The sequence below is a fragment of the Musca autumnalis genome, unplaced genomic scaffold, assembly GCF_047663935.1.
Source record: "Musca autumnalis isolate F117 unplaced genomic scaffold, ASM4766393v1 scaffold_5, whole genome shotgun sequence".
NCBI classification, from domain to species: domain Eukaryota; kingdom Metazoa; phylum Arthropoda; class Insecta; order Diptera; family Muscidae; genus Musca; species Musca autumnalis.
The window spans coordinates 145,979,465-146,002,116 of record NW_027412088.1 but is presented as its reverse complement, the minus strand read 5'-3'; the positions used below and the strand labels follow the sequence as shown (position 1 = coordinate 146,002,116).

General features: G+C 35.5%; 1 protein-coding gene across 2 annotated transcripts in view; it reads right to left on the bottom strand.

Annotated features, from left to right (window-relative positions):
* The window catches only part of LOC141386549 (uncharacterized), a 145,494-nt gene that overhangs the window by 10,765 nt on the left and 112,077 nt on the right, over positions 1–22,652 (bottom strand). For both annotated transcript variants that reach the window (XM_073955237.1, XM_073955238.1), the window contains 2 exons: positions 18,915–19,074; positions 4,418–4,560 (listed from right to left, as the gene is read on the bottom strand). In XM_073955237.1, coding sequence (XP_073811338.1) covers positions 4,418–4,560; positions 18,915–19,074 — 303 coding nt within the window. The remainder of the gene's footprint in view (positions 1–4,417; positions 4,561–18,914; positions 19,075–22,652) is intronic.

The following is a 22,652-nucleotide window of genomic DNA, read 5'->3' as shown; positions in this document are numbered from 1 at the left end:
AAGCTACATACATGTTACATACAAACAAACATACATATGTACATATTTGCCTTTAATTGGAATTTCATTCATATGCTGACCACATCTGGTGAGCATTCAGTTATGGCCGGTGTCCAGCTACATTGATACAGAATTTGCAAAAAAAAGAAATCCTTGCAATTGAAGAACAATAAATCATCCATTTATTCATTGAATCACTGCATTTTGCCATTGAATGGCTTTTCGGCCGAAGCTAATTAATATCAGCTCTTTTTTCTTGAAGTTTTTCTCTTTAAGTACTGATATATGGCTAGCTGCTGTGTTCATTTGGTTTCACGCTGACCTTGCTATCATTGCCTACATCAGGAAATTATAAATAGGACATTTTAAAGAAATTGAAAAATATGCAACTTAGTTTTCTTTATAAAATGAGGAGAACATTTTGATTGCGATTTATGCAAATTAAACAAAAAATTAATCTGGCTAGGATTTTAGATTTTGGATTATTTATTTATGTGTAGTTCGCGAATGAATACGCTCATCATCAACGTTCAATTGCGATAAATGGGGGGAACCAAAATATATCCTCGACTTTACCGTGTTGAGACCAGTCTGGACCTTTGCTGGTATATATATGTATGTATATTACCCCTTACTGTAGCCTGACAAAATTTGTGTATAAAGAAAAAGAGCATTTGAGTGCGCTAACTGATCCACTCCACTTTCGGATGTTGTTCCAATCCACTTTCGGATATTGTTCCACTAGTTAGTACCAATAGCATGTTTTAGAGGTTAGCTCTTAGCATTAGCTCTAACAAACTCCAGAGCACTGAGTTCGCGAACAACCATAACATAAACACTGGGTGTCCGAATAACTACAACGCAAACACCAAGTTCACATACAACTACAAAACGATCATTGAGTTTTGAACATCTAAAACACAACCACGGAATCACCTAGTTCAGCAAACAACTAGATCCCATTTTTTTATTAATTGTCCATATCCGAACATCGAAGCTTCCAGTTTTCGAACATTTTTTTAATTTTCATTCCGTTAATTTAGTGGGAGACCAACTGATACTTACAATCTCCATGAAAACTCACCAACCAACAAAATGATGATCGGGTTTCTGTCGTATTTATCGTGATCGTGACAGACAAAAGAAATGCACGGTTTATTTTAGCCGACAATTTATTGATTTTACGTAGTTTGCTTTCTCTTCCAGCATAGGAAGGAACAACCATAATTTACGACGGGTGATGTTGCAGATGTTATTCGAGGCACAAAATCTCCCAAAACGCTCGGACCTGGCGGATTTTTAATGGTGTTGCTAAAGCAGCTGAACTAAACAGGAGTCGAGTACTAGGGCAAAGTTCTTAACTTATCGTTATCGATGTCTGAAAATGGGTATGGTGGTGTGGTCTCGTCCCTGAAGCCTGGCAAAGATGTCAGCTCTGGTGGATCATACGGGGCAATATTACTTTTGTCGCCTGTAGCGAAAATTCTTTAGGCGTTAGTATCAGAGCGTGGTACCCAGTTTCTGATCATCAACACCATTTCTACATATGTGTATAAGCCAAGGTCTCAACCAGAAGAGGCCTTTACACAGAACAGTAACTGTAGCATTGGAGCTGACTAAAGCCTTTGATACGGTCAGTCATGGTAAGTTGTTCAGGATGTTGAAAGTACAAGATTCAGGCCTTGTTTGAAACGCTGAGTTACAATCTATATGTGTGGCCGCCAGTTATTTGCAGAATTCAGGAACATGAAGTTCGAACCCCGTTACGCGAAGCAGGAAATTCCCCATTCCATATGTCCGGAAGTGTTTAACTTCTACATTTCTGCAATACCACGTCCTCCCGATGACACTGAGATAATAACGTACGAGGGTGATTGTACGTTCATCGTGTCAGGTTCTACAAGCCTTGATAATATTTGTGTCAGACTGAATGTCTATCTCATTGATCTTGTTGAGTTCTTCCAAGTAAGGACAACAAAAATAACTGCCTCGAAGTCAACAGCCACACTTCTCACCACATGGAAAGGCAAGATGAATCTCCCACTGAATGTGCAATTCGGTGGGTCAATAATTCCGGCCAGTAAAAATAGCCCAAATTCTGGGTATAAATAAGCTATAAAAGTAATACGCGCATGCCACAGCTATCTGCAATAAGTAGTTTTGGAATGGAAGGAATGGTGGCTTGCAATAGAAGAACTTAAAAACATACCAGAATGCAGCCCTAAGATCTGCAACATGGTTTATCTTCTTGTCATGGGTGGACCACTTTCATAAAGAGATTAAGCATTTGTAGGCGCTTCAGCACAACAAGGTGTTGGCGATGTAATACTCGTATCTGTAGGTACCCCTATGCAGGCATGTCAGTGAAAATCTTCATTATCTAAGTAGGGAGTTTCAAATTTACAAAAGAGGAGCTCTAGATCAACAGGCTAATCAAACAGGTTTATATAGTGTTCATATTGTTGCAGTTGCGGAGGTATAAATATCGTATGAATACCGCCGGACATGACCCACATCCGTGACAGCGGATGAACAATGAACATGTAGGATATTCCAGAACATGTTCACAGTTTTTGGTGGAGAAGTTTTGTGGCTACTGAGAAACCCTAACGTCAAATTATAGGTAGTTCGGTCAAAAAATTTAGCTAAAATCCCAAAAATACGGAAAATCGGGAGTACCGGTTTAAGTGGGCTATACCAAAACATGGACCTATGTTCACGGTTTTTGGTGGAGATATTTTGTGACCACTAAGAACCCCAAATGTCAAATTACAGCTAAGTTGGTAAAAATTGTAGCTATAATCATAAAAATACGGAAAATCGGCAGGTTCCGCTATATGGGGGCTATACCAAAACATGGACCTATGTTCCAAGTTTTTTGGTGGAGAGATTTTGTGGCCACTGGTAACCCCAAATGTCAAATTACAGGTAGTTCGGTAAGAAATTGTAGCTAAAATCCCCAAAATACAGCAAAACATGGACCTATGTTGACGGTTCTTGGTGGATATATTTTTTGACCACTATGAATCTCAAATGTCAAATTACAGGTAGTTTGGTAAAAAAATTAGCTAAGATCCTCAAAATACCAAAAATCGGGGGGTACCGCTATATGGGGGTTATACCAAAACGTGGACCTATGTTCACAGTTTTTGGTAGAGAGATTTTGTGGCCACTGGTAACCCCAAACGTCAAATTAGAGGTAGTTCGGTCAGAAATTGTTGCCAAAATCCCCAAAATACCGGAAATCTGGATGTACCGTTATATGGGGGCTACACCAAAACATGGACCTATGTTGACGGTTTTTGGTGGATATATTTTGTGACCACTATGAATCTCAAATGTCGAATTACAGGTAGTTTGGTAAAAAATTGTAGCTAAGATCATCAAAATACCGAAAATCGGGAGGTACCGCTATATGGGGGCTATACCAAAACGTGGGCCGATATTGCCCATCTTCAAACTTGACCTACCTATGGCAAAAAGACAATCGCTTGCAAAAATATAACGCTCTAGCTCAATTATCGTGGACGCTAGTGTCATTACAACAGATGGACAGGCGGACATGGCTATATCGACTCAGAATTTTACCCTGAATAAGAATATAAATACTTTATAGTAGGGCTGTGCACACAACTACATACATATTTTGAGATTGTGTTTGTTTGAAAATACAAATATTTCCCATAGTATCCCAACATACCATTTCGTGTCCTTTTAAAAAATACCAAAACAAAAAATATTTATAAAAATGTTCTACTTCTACAGGAGAAGCCTACAATAAGCGTACATATTAAATATTTTCCATGGGATACCGTTTAGATCATTTTCTAGTTATTACACATGCAGCTTAAAACTTTTTTGTAATATTATCTGAAGAAATTTTAGTATGCTGGATTGTCTTTTGCCATAAAAACAAGAATTAGATAATTAAAAGGGATAATCAGCCTATCGCAGGTCCTTATACAAATTCGTAATATATTCTTTTTAAAAAAGAAAATATGTGAACCGTTTATCATACTTTTCGTTGCTACTAAATATAAAGATCTCAGAACACTCCCATTTAACACGAATAAAACTATTTTCCTACCCCGTCCTTGCCCGTCTAGACGGTAGTAATTAATTTGTAATTACCAATTGACCGGAACAATGCTTAATATCCATTAAAGTGTCCTTTAGAGAGTTTTTTGACTTTCATTGACACAAATTACATTGAATCGAACAACGGCTGCAGTAGCAGCATCAACAACAAAGTAGACAATTAATTTTTAATTATCCTCTCGAGCAACTGATTAACAAAAGGCAGTTTTAAATGTTTGTGTATGTGTGTACAGATCTCAATTTTCACAAAATGATAAATGATTTAAAATGCCACAACCATTTTTTTATTCCTCTTTTCAAAGGCAAAACTCACACTTACCATCTTGAAATTCACCCTTGTTACACAGATCCCGTATGAATTGATTAGTGCCATGATACAATTTGTTGAATTGATTGCGTTGCTGGAGATCCATGCAGCGTCTGGTATAGCTCTGTATGCAACGGACTCCTTTACGTAGTTCACTGAAACGAAATAAAAAACAGAAAACCACCGGTCAATGACAATCAAAAGAACCGAACGACACCAAAGAGGCATTGAACTGCGGATCAAGAAGTTAAATGAATGATTTAGTGTCAAGAGTTGACAAATCGTCGTAGATCCAATTTAAATAATGCTTAACATTACGACAACAGACATTTGACACTCCTGGAAGAAGATGGAAGATTGGTCTATGCAAATTTTTCACATTATTGCACTATTGTTGTCTTTGTGTGTTGTACTAGCAACCGTATAATATATGGCATCTTTGGTGTTGTCCAAAATTGAATGTCATCTACTTAACAGCATAATAATATAACAATTTTTTTTTTGTGTTTGCAAGGAATAGCTGTCATTTGTTACCCCTTTTACTGGCTGCTTGGAAGACATGGTAATAAATATTTATTGTGGACATATGTAGATAGATAAATGATCGCTGAGGGTTACAATGCAAATGTCCTAAACGTTTTCAAAAATGATTATTTGTGGAAAACTGTTTGTTCGCTGTGTTGACAATGCAAATAGTCTTTGTAGTTTATTTTGGACAAAATCATACTTCTGTTAGTTGGGCACCAAAAGAAATCTCAAAGCATTATCGCTAACCTTCAAGCCACGAGTTGGGCTAATAGACATTTATTTTTCTCTTTATGTCGATTTTTGATTGTCACTTGATAATTTATTGCATTCAATGTTGTCAACAAACACAATTTACAAGTAGACTAAATACATTTTGCAAAATTATTCCGCAAGAATTGGAAAAAAAGAGTAAAGGTGTTGAAATAAAGCGTTACTATTTAAAATAAACTTTGGTTTTTATACTCTAAACCACAATGTGGAAAGGGTATTATAAGTTTGTTTTTCGAAAAATACATGTAACACCGCGAAATATTTGTCGTAGATCCCCCATGTGGTTTACCAAACTTCATATCTCGACGACATAAAGAGTTCTGAGATGTGTGTCCGTCCATTAAAAATTGTAATCAAACTACAGGCCGCAATTATGGACCAAACTTCACGAAATTTTGTATGGAGATCGGGTTCTGACCAGAATAGACACATATTATTACTAATGAAGATCTTGAAATATTTAGGGAGGAAATAGACCAAAAAAATTGTTTTATCTGATTTTGTTGCTGTAGGTCGCAATTATAGTCTGACCGACTCGAAATTTTAGGTAAGCGCTGTGTTTACGACAAAGAAGAAGCTTGCAATTTAACATGAAGATCAAATAATGGTAATAATGACAATAACTTTATTTCTGGAAGATATGTTCCACACACAGAAGTTATATTCGGGAAGGAACCCTTGACATTTCCATTGAAGCCAAATATGTTCATGTACAAGGTAAGAGGTTTTGTCAAGGAAAATGTCAATAACTTTGGATAATGATCGGATAGTTTTAAGACGGTGAAATTTACCATAATTTGTTGTCGTAAAATATCTAAATATAATGGTTGATGCATATTTTAAATTATGTGGGGCATATTAAGAAAAATTAGGAACGTGAAACTTGAAAACCAACTCTTGACCACTCCATTGATGAAAATTACATCAATATAACGGTTAGATAACGTAACTACTGTCTAACATATATGAGGAGAAGTCAAATTTTTTAATATTCCATTTGAAAAAAAATAAAAAAAACAAGTAAGCAAAGGCTATAGTCGGACGGGGCCGACCATGTGATACCCTACACCACAACCTGTAGGAATTAGCAATGTGCAACTGCCTTGCACGCTGATTCCCATCAAATTGTCTACGGTGGCAAAATACGCCTTAGTAATGTTGGCGATATTTCCTGAGTATTTCAGCCATGAAAAACGTCTGTACAAGTGGCAACTTAGGACACGCCGTTCGGACTCGGCGATAAAAACTAGGTCACATATCAATAACTTAATATGAATCCATTGATATAAGAGAAGCCTCCCTTGTCTTTACTGGGATGTTTGTGGAAAAATATATAAATTATACATTTCTAAATAATATCTAAAAATTGGAAAATTCACATTGATTAGCATTGACCTGCTACATCTTCAAATTGTTTTGAATATCAGGTTCCTTTTTTGAATACACCTAAAAAAATAAATATATATACCATGCAATTTGGTATATTTGATGATTAGGAAAAATAGGAGTTTATTGAAGATCTATCGTCCAAAATTGTGCACTTGTACCTTACATATGCTTCGAAAATAGGTCATTGTGGGCATATATTGTGATATCAAAAAAATATATATTTTATACCGGTAGAAATAACTAACAATGTACAGACATTCAAAAATTTTGCATTCAAAAAAATTTTTAAAGCGCAAAATTATTCATATTTAATTACACACCAAAGAAGATAGTATAAGTCAGCTGCGCTAACGGTGATATACCTCCAGCCTCTAAAAATATATTTATTTTGTAACACGAGTTTGCTTCAAAATACGTGGAATCTGTAAGCATCGTAATATGGGACTATACCAAATCAATTTTAGTAAGCTAAATTCAGAGTTTTGGAAATACTTGAGAATTATTTTTTCAGATTTGTAATTTGGATCTTTTGGACTATTATCCCAAGAAGTATGACATACCCCGGGAAATGGACCAGAATAGGGACCGTAAAAATAACCTTTTTCTTCAAAAAAAGAAAATAATAATCAAATAGATCCGATACGGGTCCTCAAACAGCACTTTTCCAATGTTTTGTGTGGGAGGTACTCGAAGGACGGACCAATATAGTCCATATTCCGACCTGACACATGACTGGATGAAATAATACGATGTGTAAAGTTTCGACCAATCAGAAAATCCCCTTGAGAGTTAACTTGCGGATTTGCGGCGCAAGTACAATCTGCTGAAAAAAAATTCAAAACGATTCGAGAGGACTCTTAAATTTCCCTTTTCCGAATTTTGTATGGGAGGTACCCTAAGTCTTACCCGATCTATATCTGGAAGGAATACTAATATATGGAAAGTTTGGAGGAAATCGATTGCTCACTTCGCCAGTTATCGTTCACACAATTTTTCGAAAACAATTTTGAACTTTTTTGGGGGAGGTGTGGACCGAAATAGCCTACATTGTATAAAAATCCAATTTGGCAACTGAACTGAAAATTTCTCTCTCATGATAGAGTCAATTTGTAGCATGAGAGGAAATTGTGGTTCTCTACACAAAACGCATTATACATATATCAGGCAGTAGGTGCGTTATCTAGCAGACACATTATTGCAATTTGCATCAGGGGAAAGGTCGGTAGTTATTATTCCATATGTAGGCTACTTTGCCGGTATATGCCCTCCAGGAATGAAAATACGAACCAAAAATAAAATTTGTATGTTTTTCATACGAAAGAAATGGTGTATGTCAACCGCTAAATAATATCAGATCATCATGCAAAATTATAGGCATTTTCTTCAACCGAAACTCTTACCTCGTGCAAAATTTCGTGATTATTGAGCTATAATTGCGACATCTAGCGGGTTTATGATTACACTACAAACAAAAAACTGGATATATTAGGCTGTAACTCTGTTATCTGATCACGTTCATCAACATAATTAACATCAATTAAACGGCCAAGAGATCGTCTTTCAAATATAACTTACGAGTGGGGAATGTGTCTTTCAGGAACAATGATATAAGCGGTTTATTAAACATTTTCACAATTTTCACACAAAAGTTGTGGTCCATTTAACCCTCTAAATACTATCTGATCGCCATCTCAAATTTCAAGCTTCTTCTTTGTCATATACTCTTACCTTATTTAAAATTTCGAGGCGATCGGACTATTATTGCGACCTACAGAGAAGCTACAAAATTGGATAAAAATTATGTTTCTGGTCCATTTCACCCGCTAAATATTTCACGATCATCACCAATTAAAATAGCGATCTATTCTGATGTGAAACCGACCTCCATACAAAATTTCGTGACGATCGGTCCATAATTGCGGCCTGGAGTTTGATTACAATTTATAATGGACAGACGGACACACGGACGGACGGACGGACGGACGGACACACATCTCAAAATCGCTTTATCTCGCCGAGATATGAAGATTGGTATACCACATTGGGGGTCTCCGACGAATATTTCGCGGTGTTACATGAATTTTTCCCAAAACAAACTTATAATACCCTTTCCACATAGTGGTGTAGGGTATAAAAATTAGAAGCAATCAAATGAGATTGAATCTTCAACAATAAACAAAACAAACAAAAAACAAAATTCCAACAACAACCTCACAGGCAACTGTGTTGATGTTCTTTTCAACTCACCGAATTCGACGAATTCTTAGTTGACACGTGCTGACATGTTGCAGAATATTTTGATTTTGGTGTTTCTTTGGAAAAGCCGAAAAGTGTGATTCTCATTCATATGGGAATACTAGACACTTAAAGAGTTCGGTTTTTCGCTAAAAAGGCATCATTTCAAACACTGAGAGGCCTATTGATAATTTTCTTCGCCGGGATGAAATCATGATATTGGTAGCGATCAGTAAAATTTTGCAACACTGTCAGTTCGTTTTCAGTTCTGTAATAGAGGGTAATAAATGAAGTTGAGCCATTGGGGGAATACTCCAACTCAAGCAAAAATTGTTGAAGCTACATGAACGATTTTTGGTACATGGATTGCGAAAAAATCCCATTCTCAAATCTGTTCGAGGTACTAGTTATGCTTATTGCACGCAAAAGTTATGGCGGTATCAAATCTGATTATAAGAAAAATTCTTATAAAAACCCTATTAATTATATTGAGAAACATTGTTAATGTATGGCTTCATATAGACTATATGTTTACTGAGGTACCCTAACTTTAGCGAAAAAGTTGTAAATTTTCACGGATATTAAGAAAGAATTGAAAAATATTCGTGGTTTACAACTTGTTTTAATGTACGTAATCTAAACATTGCGAAGTTACAAATGAAACCAAAACTATACAAATCTGTTCCGCGGTTTGCATATTATAGCAAAAACAAAAAATATATTGAGTAAATTTATAAATTTTTTGTATGAGAAAATATTTTTTCAAAATTATTTTGTGAGATAGTTGAAGAAAATGTGCGAAAAAAACATTTTTTTATCCTATTCTCGAATACACGCTAACATCTAGGAGAAGATATGGAGAACGTTCAAATAAATTTTGGATGCCGTTATATGGGATATAATCTTGAAATAAAACTAAAATGCCAGTAAATTGTGAAATCCTCAAAATCACTTGGTGCGCCTGAGGTTTACCAATACAGGGACTACTTCTCTTTTAATTTGTACACATTTGCTAGGATTTACTTTGGATGCTAAGATGTAGCATCGTCTGAAGTTTAGTGTGCAAAAAAACTGTATAACGCTTACAATTTGCACAAACTGCATACACTTTTTATGCGCATCCGATTTCACTATCAACCATAAAAAAATACATCGATCTAAACCTGTTTCGATAAAATCAATCAAGAATCGTGGATGTAACATCACACACTATTTTTTGGCATAAATCGGATACAGCTCCCATGTCACTACATTTTTTTAAACCGCTGTTTTCGCAAAAACGCGAGTGATGTGTCAGTTTCTTCATTGAGATGGAAACGATCCACAGAAAACGCAATTAAATCCGCTATATTTTTAAAAATATTTTTCGCATATTTTCTGTTTTTGCAGTAGCCGTTTCCGCCGTTCTATTGGATGGATTTTCATGACCTATGATTTATATGATCCGGACCGTAAAAAAGCTAAAATATCTTGAGCTCCCAGCACAGTCAAAATGATATTGTAAATACTGTACCCCAAAAAAAAAAGGTTTTTTAGAAAAATTATTGCACACATTTTTGGCCTTTGGCAGTAGATTACTGTGATGCTGTATAGTCAATATATACAAAAAATTATGCGTAATCTCGAGTTCTTTAATCCTTCTATTGGCTTTTTGAAATACCAGAAAGCGCGCCGCATTTAGATCAAAAATACGAAAAACTCCTAAAATCTGGATTCAAAATGTCAGCATCCATAAAAGGTGGATGTAGTGGAGATAAAAAAAAATGATACATTAGAAGTGTAATCTTCATTTTGTGTTCTTTTACTTTTACTTTGGGCAGATATCCGTAATTTAAACGGTCTAAACAGCAGTTGAATATCAACGTAAAAAGCTCCTTTGCTTCAACGTGTTTTTACCTATTTTTATTCATTAACGCGGTCATAGCTTCCACGCAAATAAACATTTTTAGCCAAAACTTTGAGCTTTGTTACAAAACACTGCATTCGTTCGCGTATTATAATAGTGAAAACCTTGGCTTCAGCGATATTAATTTGTTTTGACTTTTCTTCATATATAGGTAGGTTCCTTTATCGTTTTGGTTTGTTTGTAAAGAACTATATTTACCTTCCATGCTACAAAATGTCGCATCATGATAGAAAAGTTTTTCAATCATCATAGAGAAATTCCCAGTTTTTTTTTTTTAATTGTGCAAATTACAATTACGAGGTTCTAAAATTGTTGGTCAAAAGTAATGTTATACGTCGATATATTGTTTTTTTTTTTAATGATCGATTCGCACGGTGCGCCTGAACTAACTTCAAATGAAAGGTAATTTACACCTGGGAAGTTTTTGAGGATTCTGAAACTACATTGTTCATGGATGAGAAAAATCAAAAAACAAAAAAAATGCAGTAGGGCTTATTAAATAAATCGCGGTCAAAGTTCACATCATTGGGAATATTTGGTTTTCGCAATTTTGCTTGGAAACCCCAAGTTCTATGGAAATTGGACTAAAAAAACGTTGTAGCACTGAAAATTCTCTACAACATTTTTTGGTCCCATTTCGATAGGACTGGCTGTTTCTAAGTCCATATTTATATAAGGCAATTTTCCTTGCGGCAATTGTCAGTTTGATGGAGAGAGGGGTGAGGTATATGGCCTCTTAGCACCCTCTCTCACCCACAAACAGACAATTGCCGCAAGTAAAATGACCTAATGTAAATTGGGACTAAGCTAAATTCTGAAAACCTAAAAATGTGAACCTTGACGCGAATTATTTTAAAATTCTTTCTGCGATTATTTCTTGCTTTCGGATTTTTCTCGTCTATGAACATTACGCAAAAAATTCCCAGGTGTAAGCGGTTTTCATTTATAGTTACGGTGCCTGACATTGTTTTATATGGAGGCGATACAGTCAGTGCCTTGTCCCAATTTAAACTTCTATATCTCAAAAACGTTAAAACCTACGAAAACATCATAAACGTCAGTCTTGTACAGAATTTTCACTGCTACGACAGTTTTTAGTCCCACTTCCATAAGACTTGCTGGTTCTAAGCAAAATCGTAAAGGCCGAAATCACCGAAAGCAAGTTATAATGCCTTTGGTCAATTTGTTATTTTACTAACACAAATTTTTATTTTTTGAAGAACATAACGTGTCGCAATCACAAAAAATAAATTTCATGGAAAAATGGTGCCCAGACGAAGTAGTGTAGGGTATTACATGGTCGGCCCCATCCGACTGTAGTCTTCTATTAGTTGTTTTTTCTATTTATTTATCATCACATTTTTATTTACCATGATTTATGTTCAAAAAGCTAAATTCTTATTCAGCCCTTTTAGCCATACGTCACTATTTAATGCACGATGACTGACATAACATTGTTAGCCTAAGTTCCAATATTTTCTTTCACTCTTCTCTAATGAAAAGTGACCCCTCAATCTTTTTACAAATAGAGAACTATCTTCTGACTCTCTTTTTCTACAGTTAAGCCCACAGTTTATACAGTTGGCCATTCAGCCCAAACTAGTTAGCCCTGACTATTTAGTTTGCTGTCAAATACATAAAATACAAAGGAAATCAAATCACAATAATGAACAATCTATTATGTTTGTTGTCAAATGTTGTTAACAGAACTCTGAATGGCCAACTGTATAAACTGTGGTTAAGCCTTTATTTTGTACCATAGACAAATAAAAACTTTGCTCCTTTACTTGTTAATGGCAAAAGTGGTAAAAGAGAAAACAGTAAAAATTGCTCTCTCATGACCAATTTTACCACAAAAGTAAACAAACGAAAAATAGTAGATCTGTTAGCAATGTCAAAACGAAACATGTCTGAAGTAATGGAACGCTTTTCGAGTAAAAAGTGGTAAAACTTGAAGATTCTTTTACGTAAAGGAACAGAGCTTTTGTCAGCGTTCGCTTTATGCTTTTGTTTTTGTTCATTTTTTCTTCTTCATTGTCAAATAATCGTCAAACAAATGTCAAAAATCAGTTTCTAAATCTGGCTTTCTACTTTTTGCGAACACTGATACTTGGCAAGGATTTCAGTCACTTTTGATTATGTCCTTTGCACATGTCAATCGGCAGCTCGATGTAATCAATATATTTTTCAGTAAAAAATAAAAATTATTTTTTTTTTCTGTAGGAGGTAGGCGTTGCTATCTCGAACTTTGATATTGTTTTAAGTGTGAAAATGAAATGAAATGAATTTTAAGAGTCCCTCACAGAAGTTTTTTATTATATACACTAGCAAAATGCCCGCTACTTCGTATGCGGAAAGGATATAAAAACCAAATAAACAATATATAATATGGAAATGGCAAATACTGAACATTTTGTTGCACTAATACCAATTTTAATCAATATTTATTTTTTTTTTTCAAAAAGATCAGCCGTATCTCACTCTAACACATTAACAGCGAAATCAACGTTGCACAGCAATACTCAGCCTAACTCCAAAAAAATACAGATTCCAGCACTGTCCCTACACCCAAAAACAATGTGAGTACTATTAAGTACTTTTCGTATACTTATGGTACGTATTTCGACGACATATCTCAACCATACACTGACATTAATACAAAATAATTACAGTAATCCTAATTCAAAATCTCAAGATTCCAGATGTATATGTTCGTCCAATTCCAAATTGTACCAAACTTAGTATCATTTCGTGCTGTTCGTACCCATAAGTAAGATTTTCCTAAACTACCTCAATCCTCAATTACTGTTAAATCTTAATTCCAAATTTCAGGATTCCAGCTCTACCCGTTAAACCAAATCCAAATTGTACCAAATTTAGAACAATCCAAATTGTACTAAATTTAGTACTATTTAGTACATTTCGTACTTTTTTAAAACTACCTGAATCCTACTCTTCGACTGTAATCGTAATTCCATTTCTGGATTCCAGCGCTATTAATTCACCCAAATCCAAATTGTACCAAATTTAGTAGCATTTAGTACTTTTCGTACTCATAAATACGAATTTCCGAAACTACCTGAATCCAACACTTATACAGTAATATTAATTCCAAATTTCAGGATTCCAGCTCTATCCGTTCACCCAAATCCATATTGTACCATATTTAGAAGCATTTAGTACTTCTCGTACCCATACGTACGACTTTTCAAAATTTCCTCAATCCTACAATTCAACAATAATTTTAATTCCTAATTCCACCTCTATCCGTTTACTAAAATCCAAATTGTACAAAATTTAGTGCTTTCCGTACCCATAAGTACGAATTTCCAAAACTACCTCAATCCTACAGTCCAGGGGCTCAATTCTGTTTCTATGAAAAAGTGAAATGCAAACTTTTATAAAGGAAAAAACTGTAAAATGAAAAAAATTATAAAGGAAATATGTTTCATTTCAAATTTTCTTAGAACAAGAATCCAGCCCCAGTAGTAATCTTAATTTTAAACTTCAGGATTCCAGCTCTATTTTGTTTACCAGATAGTACTTTTCGGACCCATAAGTACGAATCTCCAAAACTAACTCAATCCTACACTCCTACAGTAATCTTAATTCAAAACTTCAGGATTCCAGCTCTATCCGTTCACCCAAATCATAAATAAGAACTTCCGAAACCATATCCTTATTTCAACTCCACTTCCCAGGAACAAATTGTAGAATTTCAGCTCTACACCCGATACCAAATTGTACAAAAGATAGTACCACTTAGTACTTTTCGTACCCATAGCTACGAATTTCCAAAACTACCTCAGTCCTACACTCCAACAGTAATCCTAATTTCAAACTTCAGGACTCAAGCGCCATCCGTCACCCAAATCCAAATTGTACCACATTTAGTACCACTTGGTACTTTTCATATCCATAAATACGAATTTACAAAACTACCTTAGTCCTACACTCCAACAGTAATATCAATCCCAAATTGCAGGATTCCAGCTCTATCCGTTCACCCAAATCCAAATTGTACTAAATGTTGTACTTTTCGTACACTCATAGTATCCAAAAATCCCTTTGGTACATCTTTCTTAGTCTTCATCAGTGACCCTCAGTCCAAATTTGAGGAATGAAGCTCTATTCGTTCACCCAAATCCAAACTGTACTAAATTTAGTACTATTTAGTACTTTTCATACCCATAATTACGAATTTCCAAAACATCCACAATCCTAAACGCCACCAGTAATCTCAATTCCAAATTTCGAGATTCAAGCTCTATCCGTTCACCCAAATCCCCATTGTGTAAAATTTAGTACCATTTAGTACTTTCATACACATACATAAGTACGAATTTCCAAAACTACCCCAATCCTACACTCCAAGAGTAATCTCAATTCCAAATTTCAGGATTCCAGCTCTGTTCGTTCACCCAAATCCCTATTGTACCAAATTTAGTACCATTTAGAACTTTTCGTACACATAAGCACGAATTTCTGAAACAACCCTCATATCTCAATCCTACACTTCAACAGTAATCTTAATTCCAAATTTCAGGTTTCCAGCTCCATACGTTCACCCAAACCCAAATTGTACTAAATTTAGTACTTTTCGTACCCATGAGTACGAATTTTCAAAACTACCTCAATCCTACACTCCAACAGTAATCTCAATTCCAAATTTCGAGGTTCCAGCTCTATCCGTTCACCCAAATCCCCATTGTACCAAATTTAGTACCATTTAGTACTTTTCATACCCATAAGTACGACTTTCCAAACCTATCTCAATCCTACACTCCAACAGTAAACTTAATTCCAAATTTCAGGTTTCGAACTCTATCCGTTCACCCAAATCCAAGTTGTACTAAATTCAGTACCATTTAGTACTTCGCGTACACATAAGTACGAATTTCCAAAACTACCCCCATATCTCAATCCTATACTCCGTCAGTAATCTTAGTTCCAAATTTCAGGATTCCAGCTCTATCCTTTCACCCAAATCCAAATTGTACTAAATTTAGTACCATTTAGTACTTTTCGTACACATGAGTACGAATTTCCTGAACCATTTCCTTTTATAAATCCAACTTCCCAGCCTTCATTTACATACCAAATTCCAAGTTTCTGCCTAAATCCGTTCAAAACATGCAACTGGTACTAAATTTTGTAACTTTTAGTACACTTAGAGGTCGAATTTCCAAAAACCCTTTGGTACATCTTTCTAACTCTCCATCAGTTACCCTCATTCCAAATTTCAGAATTCTAGCTCTTCTCGTTTGCCTAATACAAAGGGTACCATATTTAGTACCTTTTAGTACTTTTCGTACCCTTCTAGGTCGAATTTCCAAAAACCCAGCCTTATCTCACGCCTACACACCAACAGCAACGCACAGTCAAAATTTCAGCTTTCTAGCTTCAGCGGTTTCGTCTGGGCGATGATATGCCAGTCAGTCAGTCAGTCACTCACTCACTCACTCACTCAGTCATCACTAAGCTCTTTTATATATATAGATTAACTTTTTCCCAATGACATTCCCAATAATTTATTTGTGTTTATATATCAAATCCCTTTGCTATCACTCGTAAACGAAAATACTTTTTGAATATTTTCTTAATTTAGGAGAAGGAGACCTTTTTTGAATCCTCTTTATTCAATTTACTTGGCTTAGTATTTATTTACTCTAATTCTAAAAATAGTTAATATTATTTAAAGAAACAGCCAAATATTTGTAAATGCCATTATAAATTCAAAGCGGATCATCGAATGCCAACTAATTGAATTATCATAAACTTTGTTAGTTATTTGTGTCTCATTATTCGCTACAATGACTTAACAATACCCCAAAGATTTTAGACGTTAGGTATTCTTTGTTTGTTATTTGGCGACATGTTTTTGATTTTTGTGAATGAACAAAAGTTAATCCAATTTTATTTTAAAATACTTTGTGAAATAAATAATTGGCATGCTCCGCACGGTAATGGTTGTATAGATAAATGTTGTGGCTTCATTTCATTTACTGACAATACACCGAGGCAACCCAATCAGGAACACATCTTTAAATAATTTAAAATTTTCGCTTTAATCCGGGAACATGTTGCAATTTTATTTACGGACGTTCTCACGAAAAACTTTATATAGCTGTAAACAGGACCACCAGGACTACTTTCGGTAACAATTTCAAAACAATCCTCGAACATCCCTTAAACTACACTTAAAAAAAACGTTGAACTTTTGCGAGGGAGACACCCGAAAGTGTTGTCCGATGTAGAAATTATTGGAGCTAGACGTAGGTAACTTGTTGTTGTTGTAGCATCCACAGCACGTGTATTCATCCCTATTCCTTCCAACTCCAAGTCACATTTTTTACATAACGAAATGAGAGTTAAATGGGTGCATCATATCATGCGGATAGTCATTGTATACTGGACAGATGTTCTGTCCATCTGTGATATATGCCGATATTAACGTGGGTACACCTACCTTTCGGTCTAACCCCTCGGTGCTCTCAACACCTGATGAATATTATGCGTCCCCACACCGAGATGTGAGTACCCAAGCGTTAACACGCATTTGGACTTGATCCCCACCTTGGTTTGTGCCGTAGCCTATCTAACGGTTGATAACACTATGCAACACTGAAAATGCAAACAACTTCTGATATCGATTTTTTGAAAGTACATATTTAGACTACAAAAACCCTAGTTGGGGTTTGTCCTGTCAGATCCAGTTCGGATTTTATGGCCTCATCTAAACCGGGCTAATTCTTCACTTTTTTGCATATATCAGGCCTTTATCTCAGAAACGAATAGGAATTTGGCCTTGCTGTCTTTAGCAATATTGTACCTCTAAACTAGTAGAACTTATCTTTTGAAGAAACCACAAAAGAAAAACTCCATCTAGGGCATCAAAATCTATAAAGTATAGAAAATTTTACATAATTGCTGAGATTCTGGTCGCTATCGACTAAACTATTGGGAGTTGAACCAAGTAACCTTTTGCAAAAATCTTCCAAATAAAGTTCTCAACAATTCTTTAGCACATTCTGAAACTCTAAAATGCTTACTTCATGTTGTTTCAGCGGTATTTTGCATGATATCTTTTACAACACGTATTTCAAACACAGTTCACACCAACAGTTTATTCTCGCATTTCAGATTTCACTACATTACTGACATTATCATTAAATCGTCGTTGTAAAATGTACTGAAAACAACGGGATAGAGGCATTTTACAGCAATGACATGTTCTGAAGAGTTGTGTATTACATTCCAGGGAATATTTTTCCAAAATAAAATATTCAGAAAAAATTAACGGTTTTGGAGATACGGTGCGAAATGTATAAAAATTGTGGTATTTTTGCATATATTTTGAAATTTGAGGCAATAAATGTAGTTTCTCGAGTCCATTATTTCTTCAAACATTTTATTCTTGTCCTTATCTACAAATTTTCTTCAGAGGTCAGAAGAAGATTCGCATTGGTTTCAGAGGTATAGGCCCGAATTTCTTTAAAAACTCAATATTTAACCATATTTAGATGGGGCCATAAAATCCGAGCTGGATCTGACACAACAAAACCCAACTAGGGTTTCTTGTCGTTTGGGTCTCTGCTTTCAAAAAATCCTCAGTTCGAAGTGAAGTGAAGATCACCTTAAAAATGTTGCACAGTGTAATGCAACGCCACATTCGAGCCGAAACTCTACCCACGATTTGCGCGACAACTGTTGTTCTTTCGCTGCCATGGATGGTGGGTGATCTCCAAGAACGCTATTTATACTACTCGCTCTTATAGCTTTTCGACTTCGTCATTATGAATATTCCTCAAAACTGCCTAAAATAGTCGCCACTCTCCGGTTTCCCCAGCGGGAAAACAGAATTGAAAAGATAAACTTGAAAAATGGCAGAACGTGTAAATCCCTGCCTTAGCAATAAACTGATGGTGGGCTAAAACTACATTAGGGTGTTGATATAATATATACATTAGGAACGCCTGACATGGATTAGAACTCCTAAGGGGAATAACAGAGATCGGAGAGATAATCGAGGAGTTTTCAGACATTTTAATTTTTTCTGATTTTATTGGAGGTAATGATTGCATATTTTAAAGAAAATGTTCACTGTGCGTACATAAATAGAAATGATTTTTTTTTCAAGAACTTTTGTTCATTTGTTCTTCTCTTCTTGAAAATACGTACACACAAAGTTTATCCAATTCCTCTTTCTTGGCAGCACCAATCGAAAATTCCGATGTTAAATGCAACATCTCTAAAGGTTCAGCACATTTGGTAAATTCCTCTTGGCCGCATTCTTCTGCGCTGACACTTGTCACCATGGCGAGGCAAACAGTAATTGCAACTGGAAAGATACAAAACAAAAAACAACAACCCATTTAGTTTAACAAACAACAAACTTTTTTGATAAATTAAAAAAGTAAGATAGCAAATAAATAAAATAACAACATAATGTTACAGTGGTGATCAAGAAGCTCAGCATGAAGTGTATTAGGTGGGGTGGATAAAAAAGGTGACAAAATCTGAATGATGTTTTAGATTGTGGCTGATTACAGTCGTTAAAATTGCCTGTAAATAAAAACCATGAAATTTTCCTGAAGAGGCAAGGAGACTCCTTTCATTAAAAGTGTGCAGACCGATAATATGATGCCTTCTTTTGATTGCCAAGTTCAAACACACATAGTACAAAATCCCTTAGAATCGTTGTTTTGCTTTGAGGATTATTCCAAGGAAATGTTAACTTAAGGCCTCACTCAAAAATAATCGGCGGAAAAAAATAAAAAAGACCACAACTGGAAGTGGTCAAGATAAAATCGATGCTTGTAGGACCTAAGGGATTCATTGACGGACCACGGAACCTTTTAGCGTACAGGTACAAGTCGGTCACATAATTTCTCCGATTACTAGCAAGTATAAGTGTAGTGATGGCATAACGGATTATTCTGCTCGTAAACAAATGGCTTCAATATGATGTTTTATTATTCCGTACAACAAGACTATACCGATTCACTTGTTGTTTCCCTACTCACCCCCAATTTCACTTAACACTCAAAGAAAGCTTTAAAATGACAAAATTATCGGCACGTTTGTCATTGCTGTTAAAACATATAAAATCCCAACAACAACGTTGGCAAAAGAGAATAAGAAATGTTAGTTTTGCAATCAGCTCAAACAAAGTTGAAATGTGCACCATGGGTAATAAAAAATGTTGTAACTTAAATTGCACTCACAAAATGTGCAACAAAACCCTACGCCAGCAAATAAGCACCAACAACAAAATAAGACAGAATTTTTACAGTCAGCATTGGCAGCTCAATTGTTGTCAATAACAAGGCGAACAAGGACGAATACGGATAACCCAAAAATAAGCTACGTCGAAATGTAAGCAACTGTGGTTACAGCGTTAAAAAGATATATGCGTCAACGTAAAGTTGCATCTGCACCATAAAGGGAAGCTCAACAGAGCAACAGACATATAAGGGGAGGAGTAGGGAAGGAAAATGGTACTGGTTGTTTAGTGATAGAATTTTCCAGTTAAACATTTTTGGTGGGATGACTTGTTTGCTGCATTTTGGTTGACTTGGCTGATTTGTTGGTGGATAAAAAGCGGTTAAATAGAAATATTGCACTTTTTATTGCCATTTCTTTGGCCAAGCAACCAACATTGATAAATTGTCAGAAAAAGGGGAAAGAAGACAAAAATTACTACATAACAGTTTATTTTGAATTTTTCAAATAAAATAGTACAAGACTGCCAGATGTGTCAGATGTGCCTTTTTATATTTTTTGGCACTGCAGTGCGAATCCAACAAACAAGTAAACGACACAAATAATCGGCTACGCACACTATTCAGTATTCCGTTATGCCATCACACACACTCGCTGCCAGTGCCGTTTGTTAGAAAAGGGGAGCATTACAAAAAAAAAATCAGAAAGTTAACAACACTGTCCCACATCGCCCTTATCATGAGGATACATAACAAGGACACATTGTTGTCATTTAATTTTTCACAATTGTAAAAGTTTCCTGTATAAGTTGTTTTTATACCCTCCACCATAGTATGGAGGGTATATTAAGTTTGTTTTTCCGTTTGTAACGCATTGAAATACTCATTTGCGACCCTATAAAGTATATATATTCTTGATCAGGGTAAAATTCTAAGTCGATTTGAGCACGTCCGTCCGTCCGTCCGTCCGTCCGTCTGTGGTAATCACTCTAGCATCCACAAAAATGGAGATAGGACGCTGAAATTTTGGGAAAATGCGTCTTTTGTTTGCAGGCAGGTCAAGTTCGATGATGGGCTATATCGGTCCATGTTTTGGTATAGCCCCCATATAACGGTACCCCCCGATTTGCGGTATTTTGACGTTTTTAGCTACATTTTTAGACCGATTTAGCAATAATTTGACATCTAGGGTTCTTAAGTATCAATAAACTTATATATTAGAAGTTGTGGACATAGGTCTACGTTTTGGTATAGCCCCCATATAACGGTACCCCCCGATATACGGTATTTTGACGTTTTTAGCTACATTATCAGACCGATGTAGCTATAATTTGACATTTAGGGTTCTTAAGTGTAAATAAACTTATATATTAGAAGTTGTGGACATAGGTCCACGTTTTGGTATAGCCCCCATATAACGGTACCCCTCGATTTGCGGTATTTTGACGTTTTTAGCTACATTTTCAGACCGATGTAGTTATAATTTGACACATGGGGTTCTTAAATGTCAATAAACTTATATAACAAAAGTTGTGGACATAGGTCCACGTTTTGGTATAGCCCCCATATAACGGTACCCCCCATTTACGGTATTTTGACGGTTTTAGCTAAAATTTTAGACCGATTTGGCTATAATTTGACATATAGGGTTCTTAAGTATCAATAAACATATATAACAAAAGTTGTGGACATAGGTCCACGTTTTGGTATAGCCCCCATATAACGGTACCCCCCGATATACGGTATATTGACGTTTTTAGCTACATTATCAGACCGATGTAGCTATAATTTGACATTTAGGGTTCTTAAGTGTTAAAAAACTTATATATTAGAAGTTGTGGACATAGGTCCACGTTTTGGTATAGCCCCCATATAACGGTACCCCCCGATTTGCGGTATTTTGACGTTTGTAGCTACATTTTCAGACCGATTTAGCTATAATTTGACATTAAGGGTTCTTAAGTGTCAATAAACTTATATAACAAAATTTGTGGACATAGGTTCACGTTTTGGTATAGCCCCCATATAACGGTAGCCCCCGATTTAAGGTATTTTGACGTTTTTAGCTACATTTTCAGACCGATGTAGCTATAATTTGACATTTAGGGTTCTTAAATGTCAATAAACTTATATAACAAAAGTTGTGGACATAGGTCCACGTTTCGGTATAGCCGCCATATAACGGTACCCCCCGATTTACGGTATTTTGACGGTTTTAACTACATTTTCAGACCGATGAAGCTATAATTTGACATTTGAAGTTCTTAAATGTCAATAAACTTATGTGACAAAACTTGTGGACATAGGCCCACGTTTTGGTATAGCCCCCATATAACGGTACCCCCGATTTACGGTATTTTGACGTTTTTAGCTACATTTTCAGACCGATATAGCTATAATTTGACATTTAGGGTTCTTAAGTGTAACTAAACTTATATAACAAAAGTTGTGGAACTAGGTCCTCGTTTTGGTATAGCCCCCATATAACGGTACCCCCCGATTTACGGCATTTTGACGTTTTTATCTGCATTTTCAGACCGATTTAGCTATCAATTGACATTTAGGGTTCTTAAATGTCAATAAACTTATATAACTAGTGGACATAGGTCCATGTTTTAGAATAGCCCCCATGAAATCGGGCGGTAAGATTTCAGGTATTTTGAGAATTTTACCAACAAGTTTTAACCGAATTATC